General features: G+C 36.6%; 1 protein-coding gene across 1 annotated transcript in view; it reads right to left on the bottom strand.

Moving 5' to 3' along the window:
- Positions 1-11,549, bottom strand: part of LOC107747515 (Niemann-Pick C1 protein-like) — a 38,154-nt gene that overhangs the window by 19,458 nt on the left and 7,147 nt on the right. The window contains exons 2-7 of the mRNA XM_016562056.1: positions 7,628-7,759; positions 5,897-6,003; positions 5,509-5,669; positions 4,777-4,944; positions 4,297-4,546; positions 3,993-4,063 (exon numbers count right to left, since the gene is read on the bottom strand). Of these exons, the coding sequence (XP_016417542.1) occupies positions 3,993-4,063; positions 4,297-4,546; positions 4,777-4,944; positions 5,509-5,669; positions 5,897-6,003; positions 7,628-7,759 (889 nt within the window). The remainder of the gene's footprint in view (positions 1-3,992; positions 4,064-4,296; positions 4,547-4,776; positions 4,945-5,508; positions 5,670-5,896; positions 6,004-7,627; positions 7,760-11,549) is intronic.

The following is an 11,549-nucleotide window of genomic DNA, read 5'->3' as shown; positions in this document are numbered from 1 at the left end:
ATTTATACAACAAAAAAAATATTGCACATCAATGTAAAAAAAAAAAAAAAAAAAAAGCAGTTTTACAAACAGCATATCAAAATATAAACATAATTTTCAAAAAGCACAATTCATCAACACTATAAATAAGAAAGTGATTATGACTGCAAGAGTGCCGTTTTCCATCTCCAATTCTATGAGGTCTTAAAATGATAATTAAGACTTTTGTTACAGCATTGAGGATATTTAAGATATTTTAAGACATTAAATTGGATAAAACTGAATTTAAGACACTTTTTTGGGACCCGTAGGGACCATGATATGAAGAACACTCATGCGATGCCCTCATCTGCCACCAACAGACAGTTAAAAGTATATATATATATATATATATATAAAAATAAACACACACACACACACACACACACTACATGACAAAAATGTACTTGCCTACAAAATCTGTGCCATCAGAGTTTATGGATTGGGGCTGGTTGCTATCAAGAATTGGGCCATATTCAGATGTGACCATCCTCCTCCTGTAGTGAGATAAGGAAAAAATAATACAAAATACTGAACTTTGGCTTAATTTTAAGCAACCTGACTGAAATGGTATGTTTGATCCTTGATGGTCGAATAACCATTTATGGTAAGATACACTATGCAATTTACTACACAAATAAAACCCTTCTGCAATGTCTCAGATTGTTTTGAGGAACTTTCCCTCACACATCTCGAATTTCACTGGTTAGTGCATGTTTAGGTCAGTTACCTGTAACACCATGCCCCCAGCATGACTCCAAAGAAGAGGATGAGGAAGGCTACATAAGAACACCACATGATGACGGTCATGGCGTCCAGGCCGAGGATGGTCCAGGTTGGAAGGACTGGGGGGGCCACAGGTGTGGGGCCACACGCTTCACTGCAGTCCTGACATGAGCAGGGCCCCGAGCCGTCATCCAGAGACTGTGTACAGTTAAACGTCACGTTGCTCATGGGAGTCATGCCTGCGATGGGTACATCTGGGGAGACCAAATATTTTTAAGACCCATATCATATATTTTCAGCACTGAAACCAATGACAAGAATCTTTATATGCTTTCATGTAAGCTAAGCAGATTTTTAGGTCACATTATATGAGTTTGAAAGCAATCAAATTAGTGGGTTACAAGCAACAATTCTTAAGTTTTTATGATTTCAAACTCAGTAAAGTGTCTTGTGATTCTGAATGCGTTTGTGTGTGTGTGTGTACCTGAGAAATCCGGGTCAATAGCGAAGGGGACTTGGCCATTGTTGATATCGAACATGTACTGGATCCAGTTGTTGGGAGTGCACTCACTAGCATCTCTCCCACACAGCAGACTGAGGGCTTTGAGATTGGTGGAGGGGGCCTGAACATCACTGCAGGCGTTATACATGGCTGCAGAGAGACATAAAAGAAATGACTTTGTTATATTTGTTACCTACAGTATTTTAATACAACAGTTACAGTTACAGTCCTCTAATTTGTCCTCAAACTTCACTTGTCTGCGTTCACGGTGTTCTAGACCAGTATATGCAAGTAGAGCAGAGTGTAAGCAAAAGCAGTATTTTAAAGTATTTTTGTAAGTAAGGGAACATTTTTTTGAAAGCCAGAGCGTTGTTGTTGGTTATGACTCTGAACATGTGGAACATTCTTTCACCAGCAAGCAGGAACGGAAATCCAGAGTGACTAAAGAATGCTCTGAAATGGAAGCAAGTCCTGATATAACCTGCTTTTAACACTGGACAAATCAGAACAATACATAATAATAATAACCACCTATTTATTATATATCCTGAAAAACAAGTCTATCAATTAAACGAAAACATAATAACAAAAAAGTAGTAGTAAAATTAGGGGATATTATTACTAATACTAGGGTTAATAAATGCATCCAAGTAAGTCACACTCTGATGTTCTGAAAAATTTGTGATCTTCTCCTCTCTAATCACTGTTCCTCACCATTGGCAAAGGTCTGGCTGATATAGTAGGACACCTTGTCCACATTAGTTGTGTTTTTATCAAATGTAGAGAAATTTGTGGCACTGACAAAATCGCTCTGTCTGGGACTGCAGGTAAGCTCGCAGAACAGGGTCATGAAGTTGAAGAAACACGCTGGACACCTGACACACAAAAACAGAAAGAAGTTACAACTTTTATGAAGTGCATATTATATTACTGCCATGAACTGGACGATTCTCCCAGTGTCAGACAAGTACATGTTATTTGGTTTCAACTGAAAACGAGACTTGGTTTAATAAATAACCTGCTCGTGACTCAATAATGGTTCAAAGTTCTTATGCCACACAACTATCTTATATGCATCTTTATAGATGTATATCAGTCATACCTGGACAGGTACTGAAGGGGGACCTGCATATTTTTTTTCAGTGTCCTGAGCTGTTGGGTATTACAGCAAACTTTGTTGTCCCCATAGACCAGTCCTGGGCACAGCTCCTGCAAACAGTGTGAGAGATCACTCAAATTCATTTGAATGAAATCATTCTCTTAACAGGTTGCTAAAAAAGCAAAATAGAATCTACTGCACAATGCTGTATACTTAAAAGACCCTTCTTTTTGAATTTGATCAAATTTGAGAAAATCTAAATAAAATTGAAAAAATTAAAATAAATGTAAAAAAAATACTGTATTACAGCAATGAGAATCACCATGAATATGAAAACAATAGGATTGTTCTACACAAAAAAAAAGCAAAGCAAAAGTCATCCTGATGCATAACAAGAATTTCTAATATATATAAAAATTTACTAAAAAAAATCATAATATTTAAAATATAACAACTCATAAAATTTTCTTTAGATTTTGGGGTAAAATAGGACCTGGACATAGGTTTGTGATCGCTTTTGACGACAATTTAAATAAAATCCTACTTGATTCTTTAACTGTTTGTCTCAAAAACGGGAGAACGCTTTAAAATTGTCTAAAAACAGACCCTCATTTTGCAATTCTGTTTGGTGGCACTAGTGGCGTAGAAATGACACACTTCACTAAATCTCCAACATTCAATTTTCATTGTATGTGCATGTAAATAGAGGTGGCCCAGAACACTGAAATGTGTTACCTACTGTAGTCTATAGGGCTTTATGGGTTCCTAAGATTTAAAGTACAGGAAATGCAAAGTGTGACGATATCACCCATGACTGAACAGTGTCTGCTCACATTGAATTCTTCAAACATTGATTCAGATTTTTTTTTTTTTTTCACTTTTTAACACCACGCCAGCATCAAGCCTATTTTCATGGCGATCTCGGAATAAATTACACAATGTATACAATTAACAAAAAGTTATCCACCTTTTTCTTGCCGTAAAAATGGGCGCAGCAGAACCGCTCCTTTTGCTGCTTGATATTGAAAATTGGTGTGTCTTACCATATTATTTTAATGTATTATCTTAATTATGAACACAGGTTTGTAGTGCAAACAGTTTTACCGTTTACTGCATGTTGTTATTCTTCTCGTTATTTCCCTTATAGCGGCTAATGAACCGGAAGTCTCACCCATATGCTTACTTCCGCGTTGAAGATAAAGGATTTATACAACAAAAAAAATATTGCACATCAATGTAAAAAAAAAAAAAAAAAAAAAGCAGTTTTACAAACAGCATATCAAAATATAAACATAATTTTCAAAAAGCACAATTCATCAACACTATAAATAAGAAAGTGATTATGACTGCAAGAGTGCCGTTTTCCATCTCCAATTCTATGAGGTCTTAAAATGATAATTAAGACTTTTGTTACAGCATTGAGGATATTTAAGATATTTTAAGACATTAAATTGGATAAAACTGAATTTAAGACACTTTTTTGGGACCCGTAGGGACCATGATATGAAGAACACTCATGCGATGCCCTCATCTGCCACCAACAGACAGTTAAAAGTATATATATATATATATATATATAAAAATAAACACACACACACACACACACACACTACATGACAAAAATGTACTTGCCTACAAAATCTGTGCCATCAGAGTTTATGGATTGGGGCTGGTTGCTATCAAGAATTGGGCCATATTCAGATGTGACCATCCTCCTCCTGTAGTGAGATAAGGAAAAAATAATACAAAATACTGAACTTTGGCTTAATTTTAAGCAACCTGACTGAAATGGTATGTTTGATCCTTGATGGTCGAATAACCATTTATGGTAAGATACACTATGCAATTTACTACACAAATAAAACCCTTCTGCAATGTCTCAGATTGTTTTGAGGAACTTTCCCTCACACATCTCGAATTTCACTGGTTAGTGCATGTTTAGGTCAGTTACCTGTAACACCATGCCCCCAGCATGACTCCAAAGAAGAGGATGAGGAAGGCTACATAAGAACACCACATGATGACGGTCATGGCGTCCAGGCCGAGGATGGTCCAGGTTGGAAGGACTGGGGGGGCCACAGGTGTGGGGCCACACGCTTCACTGCAGTCCTGACATGAGCAGGGCCCCGAGCCGTCATCCAGAGACTGTGTACAGTTAAACGTCACGTTGCTCATGGGAGTCATGCCTGCGATGGGTACATCTGGGGAGACCAAATATTTTTAAGACCCATATCATATATTTTCAGCACTGAAACCAATGACAAGAATCTTTATATGCTTTCATGTAAGCTAAGCAGATTTTTAGGTCACATTATATGAGTTTGAAAGCAATCAAATTAGTGGGTTACAAGCAACAATTCTTAAGTTTTTATGATTTCAAACTCAGTAAAGTGTCTTGTGATTCTGAAAGCGTTTGTGTGTGTGTGTGTACCTGAGAAATCCGGGTCAATAGCGAAGGGGACTTGGCCATTGTTGATATCGAACATGTACTGGATCCAGTTGTTGGGAGTGCACTCACTAGCATCTCTCCCACACAGCAGACTGAGGGCTTTGAGATTGGTGGAGGGGGCCTGAACATCACTGCAGGCGTTATACATGGCTGCAGAGAGACATAAAAGAAATGACTTTGTTATATTTGTTACCTACAGTATTTTAATACAACAGTTACAGTTACAGTCCTCTAATTTGTCCTCAAACTTCACTTGTCTGCGTTCACGGTGTTCTAGACCAGTATATGCAAGTAGAGCAGAGTGTAAGCAAAAGCAGTATTTTAAAGTATTTTTGTAAGTAAGGGAACATTTTTTTGAAAGCCAGAGCGTTGTTGTTGGTTATGACTCTGAACATGTGGAACATTCTTTCACCAGCAAGCAGGAACGGAAATCCAGAGTGACTAAAGAATGCTCTGAAATGGAAGCAAGTCCTGATATAACCTGCTTTTAACACTGGACAAATCAGAACAATACATAATAATAATAACCACCTATTTATTATATATCCTGAAAAACAAGTCTATCAATTAAACGAAAACATAATAACAAAAAAGTAGTAGTAAAATTAGGGGATATTATTACTAATACTAGGGTTAATAAATGCATCCAAGTAAGTCACACTCTGATGTTCTGAAAAATTTGTGATCTTCTCCTCTCTAATCACTGTTCCTCACCATTGGCAAAGGTCTGGCTGATATAGTAGGACACCTTGTCCACATTAGTTGTGTTTTTATCAAATGTAGAGAAATTTGTGGCACTGACAAAATCGCTCTGTCTGGGACTGCAGGTAAGCTCGCAGAACAGGGTCATGAAGTTGAAGAAACACGCTGGACACCTGACACACAAAAACAGAAAGAAGTTACAACTTTTATGAAGTGCATATTATATTACTGCCATGAACTGGACGATTCTCCCAGTGTCAGACAAGTACATGTTATTTGGTTTCAACTGAAAACGAGACTTGGTTTAATAAATAACCTGCTCGTGACTCAATAATGGTTCAAAGTTCTTATGCCACACAACTATCTTATATGCATCTTTATAGATGTATATCAGTCATACCTGGACAGGTACTGAAGGGGGACCTGCATATTTTTTTTCAGTGTCCTGAGCTGTTGGGTATTACAGCAAACTTTGTTGTCCCCATAGACCAGTCCTGGGCACAGCTCCTGCAAACCGTGTGCGAGATCACTCAAATTCATTTGCTTTCAATGAAATCATTCTATTAACGAGTTGTTAAAAAACAAAATTTCAATTTGTCAATTTGAGTCAGGAAAATATAGAACTTTAAACAAAACATGCTGTATACTTAAAAGACCCTCCTTTATTTAATCAAATTTTATAAAATGTACAATGAAAATCACCATGAATATGAGAATAATTGGATTGGTCTACCAAAAAAACTAAACAAAGCAAAAGTCATCCTGATGCATAAGAAATTCTCATAATATAATATAATATATATAAAAATGAACTAATAAATCATAATATATAAAAAGAAAAACTCCTAAAACATTGTCTTTTTCTTTAGATTTTGGGGTTAAATGGGATTGCTTTCGACGACAATTTAATTAAAATTTTACTTGTTTCTTTACTAACTGTTCGTCTCAAAAACAGAAGACAGGGGAATGTTTAAAAATGGTCTAAAAACAGCCACTCGTTTTGCAATTCTGTTTGGTGGCACTAGTGGTGTAGAAATTACACATTTCACTCAAAATCCAATTTTGATTGTACGTGCATGTAAAGGGAGGTAACAAGACCACTGAAGTGTTACCTACTGTGGTCTATAGTGCTTTATGGGTTCCTAAGATTTAAAGTACAGGAAATGCAAAGTGTAATGATCACCCATGATTGAACAGTGTCTGCTCATATCGTATTCTTCAAAAGTTGATTCAGATCTCTTACTGCCTAGCGTATTTGTCATTGTGAGGATTGACATGTGAGATTACAGAAAGAATCCCTTTTCCAAAGGTCAAAGTGAAGCAATGTTAAAGGGATTTTTGCAACAACAACAAAAAAAAGTCTCAGTTTTTGGCCTTTACGTCATACAGGTTTGGAACGACTGTAAATAAATAATGACACAATTTTCATTTTTAGGTGAACTCCCTCATCTAAACACCATGAAATGTCTTGAACAGCAGACTTGAAAGTCGGAATTTACCCTTTTTTTTTTTTTTTAGAAATAACCTTTGTGAGCAGCCAGCTTTGTACTCTTCTAGGTTCAAAAAACTGTCGTCCATAAAATGCGTTGCACAGATTCGAACATCTGGGTTGTGCTGTTCTGTTGTAAATCAATCTTAACCAATGATTCCTAATTGCATCTACTTCCGGAAGGCCAAATAAAGTGCGTTTGCTTTCGCACTGAAACACACACCGTCTTCCCTGACATGGCTGCATCAACACTACTGCTGTTCCTGAAACCACGCCTTCTTTCTTTGCGTGCACATTTGGGCGGCATTATGCTAATATTTCTACATAGTGACGTAGACATGTGGGGGCGTGTTAGAACGAGGCGTTTTAGGTAGGTGTGGCTGACTCTTAACTTTTATAAAGAATATCTCTTTGGATTTGAGACTTTAGTCTTTGCAACTTTACAGATCTTCTTTATGCACCAAGAGCTTGTAACACTCCAAAGAGAAAGGAAAAATTTAAATCGCATCATATGACCCCTTTAAATTGTGTTCCGAAGATGAACGAAGGTCTTACAGGTTTCGAACAACACGAGGGTGAGTAATTAATGACAGAATTTTCATTTTTGGGTGAACTAACCCTTTAAGGTGTCTGTTCTCTTACCTGTAGTAGGTCCTGTCCTTCTTTATCAGGTAAAGGTAAAGGTGGGCCTGTGTAATTACAGTTTAACTTCTTCTCTGGAACTTTAGTGGAATTACCACATTCACCATACCAGATACAGTGCTGGCCATGCACCTGTGCAGACATGAGAAACATTAGGAAGATTTCTTTACACAGTGAGCACAACAGCAGTCTATGTGGGGAAACTATGGATCATTTTCCATTGCTTTGGCACAAAATATGACTACATCTTTCAAACTACATGATTTTTTTTCTTCTCACTCAGACACAACACTACCAAAACTCTATGTAAAGGCCAATTTGCATGCTTTGGCACAAAATATGACTACATCTTTCAAACTACATGATTTTTTTCCTTCTCACTCAGACACAACACTACCAAAACTCTATGTAAAGGCCAATTTGCATTTTTTTTTCAAAACTGTAAAACGTTTTAAAGTTCAAAATACAACACAAAACTGAATAAGACTGCAATTTGCTACATTTCTACTGTTAACTTATTGAAATATATTCCAAATCTATAAAAATGAAATACTAGAAAACAATCAGATGTAGCTGAACACCTACACAGTGTTAACACGTAAACACGGACCATGTAACATATATATACAGCAGTGAATTCTAAACAGTAGAAAGCTGTCGTTCTTGTTTCGTAAAGACATTTGAGAAATAACAGTTTCATGCTACCTGTTGTTAGCGTTTAAGTCATTGTTTTATAAAGTGTAGTTTTGAAAAAGTGACCCAAGTTATTTAAAAATGTGTCCTAACTACGGTAAAAAAAAAAAAAAAAAAAACACAATTTCAACTGTAATCTTTCAGATCATCATCATCTCTCTGCTCTGACCATCTGTTCAGCATGATATGTCACCACTGATGTTTAAAATGAAATGTTCCTCAAAATCGGTTTCCTTCTCTTTTTCAGTTTCATTCATGGCGTCACTTTCAAGAGAACAGACCTTGTTGTCCTCCACAAGAAATTTCACTTAACTTCCAGTAGAAATAAAAATCCCTCAAAACTCGTCAAAACTGTTACCACGTCACTTATCCAGAATGCGTCTCAGTGAAACCAGAGAAGTATACATTCCTCAGCTCACTTTTGCAGTCATCTGACCAGAATTCACAGACATATGTGCTGCATTCAGAAGAACCGTGTCTCCACCAAAGTCAATTTTCAATTGATGAAATCAACCGTGTTTAAGATCAACAACAATCTGATTTTAAATGATAAATGGTACACAAAGCCTTACAAAGGTCAAGGGTCGGCATTTAGACCGAGTAGCTTTTGTTGTGCTGAACAGTCTTCACTCAAATGGAAACAAAAGAGCATGACCGTGCATGTGACTAAGGGTTGTGCCATCCCTTACGCAGGAAACTTTGGGACAGCTGAGGCATCATTTTTACCATTTCTTTTTCCCGTTTGGTTTGTTGTGTTGGACAGCAACAAGGGCAAAGTATTGACATGAAAACTATGAGGATGCTGGACCTGAGAAATTCAGAAAGAATGTCCTGCTCATTCACATGAGAAATCCCCTAAGATCTCTGAAACTCTACAACAACACATACAACTCCAAAGCAACTATTTGATTTTTCCTTTATTCTAGTAATCATTCTTCTTCTATTGTACCCAAATCCTAAAATAACAGTTTCTAATATCTCTAATCCAGGTCACTACTAAATTGAATTTACTTTACTTTTCTAACCAGTAATAATGGACCAAAATATCGGTCAGGATGATTAGTCAAATAATCAGTAGCAATTTTGAGATTACTCTTGGTTGTGAAGAAAAAGTCTGGCTGATTTTAAAGTGCTCTGAAATCCAAGAGTGCTTTTGTCAAGAGATAACATAGGCTACATGTTGTATTTTCAAATATTTTTTAGTGAATAGTGTTGATAAGACGTGAAATAAACACCCTGGCTATTAAACTGCATTTAAATTTTTTTTATTTAATCTGATTAGAAGTTTCATTAATTACTATGAATTATTGATCAATAAAAATAATTTTAAAATGATATATCAGCATACATTTCTTTTTAATTGTTTGGAATTTTTAGAAATGACTACTACAATTAAGACATGCATTATGCAAATTGTGGTTATTTCTTTTCTATCTGACTGTTCTGACAATTCAACAGATGAAAAATATGCAGTTTTTATATATTCACGGTCTTGGTCCTGTCATGACTCAATAAGCTGGTATCAACTGAAAATATGAGCTGAAAATCAGTTTGAAACAATGCTGTAGTCTCCATTCATTCATTACATTCATTCATTACTAAATTTCTCAACATTTATAATAAATATGACACATTGTTGTATTTGACGGTATTTCATTTATTTACTTATGTTTTAACGCCATATCAGCAACAATGGCTATATTCATGGCAACATTAACAGTATCATTTTGGCGGTATTTCATTTTGTAAGAAAATGAAAAAAGTAGGACAGTGCACCCAATATCAGTGAATACCTCTGAACATGTGGAACGGATTCATATAAAATTACTCCTCGATATCCTAACCAAACTCGATTATTCCCCCCTTGTGTTGTAACCTGTTTGGGCTCAGTGTCCAGGAATTAGTGTGCAGTCCAAACAAATCTTCTGTCTAAACTTTGAGGGTAGTTTCAGTTTTCCTGAGCAAGTGCTTATTTTTAGTGCAGGTCTTTCAGTACTTATTTTGACAGACCAAAGGTATTTTAGATAAGAAGTGAAAGCAGTTTCACAAACTGTAAAGCTTTACAAACTGAGAAACAACTAGAAAGCTAAAGTTATTCTTTGATATTTATGCAGTCAGAAATAGGACAAGCTTGACTAGGATCACTTGGTTACCAAACACTAGTGCTGTTTGTCTCGGGTTACTAAAACAGAAGGACGCAATCATATTCTGACTCACGGTCATTCACGAATTAAAAAAAGAAGTCAAAAGACCACTTCATGAGGAAAAATATGATTTAGTTGGATTAAAGAAGAATTGGGTGGAACAGTAGCTGCACGTGCTACAGAATGTGACATTTTAAACAACATGAGATCAGATTTGGACTAAATCCCAAAGAACAGGCGAAAAAATTAAGATGAATCCTGTTTTATTGACGTTAAAGTTAAATGAAAGCAAAAGCACATGAACTTAAACGGATAATCCTCTTTCTATTTTTAGTCAACATGTAGAGGTCTGCGCGGGACAATTTTTTTATATTCCGTTATAAGGTTATATTCCGTACCCACCCACTCCCGCTATATATTCACTCTTTGTTCACCCGCTATCCGCGTGGAATAATTTTCTTCCCAACCCGACCGTTCCCGCTAAATTTAGATCTCATTTACAGAATCTCACATTTAAAGCAGCACTATGTAACTTTTGGCGCTCTAGCGGTTAATAAACAGAACTAAACTAAATATTTAACTAAATATTTCGCTGAAGCACCTTTAGAGCCTCAAGTCTTTTTTGTTTAATGCGACAAGCTTTGATCGTCATCATTTGGCATTTATCTGCCATTCTTCTCCTCTCAAGCTCTGTCAGGTTGGATGGGAGCAAATGCACATTTTCAAGTTTCTCCAGAATTATTTGATTGGCTTCAAGTTCATGCTCTGGCTGGGCCACTCAAGGACATTCACAGAGTTGTCTATAAGCCACTCTTGCTGTGTGCTTAGGTTAATTGTCCTGTTGGAAGGTGAACCTTCTGCCCAGTCTGAGGTTCTGAATGCTCTGAACTGGGTTTTCATTAAGGTTAACTCAATATTTTGGTGCATTGAGCTTATCTTCTACTCTGACGAGTCCCTCGGTCCCTGCCACTGAAAAACAGCCCCACAGCATGAGGCTGCTACCAGCACACTTTACTTTTGGGATGGTACTCTGCAGGTGATGAGCAGTGCCTGGTTTCCTTCAAACATGATGCTTGGAATTGAGG

Source organism: Sinocyclocheilus rhinocerous, unplaced genomic scaffold, assembly GCF_001515625.1.
Source record: "Sinocyclocheilus rhinocerous isolate Xijiao unplaced genomic scaffold, SAMN03320098_v1.1 scaffold48, whole genome shotgun sequence".
In the NCBI taxonomy this organism is placed as follows: domain Eukaryota; kingdom Metazoa; phylum Chordata; class Actinopteri; order Cypriniformes; family Cyprinidae; genus Sinocyclocheilus; species Sinocyclocheilus rhinocerous.
Note: the sequence above shows the minus strand (reverse complement) of the source record. Positions and strands in the feature narration are given on the sequence as shown.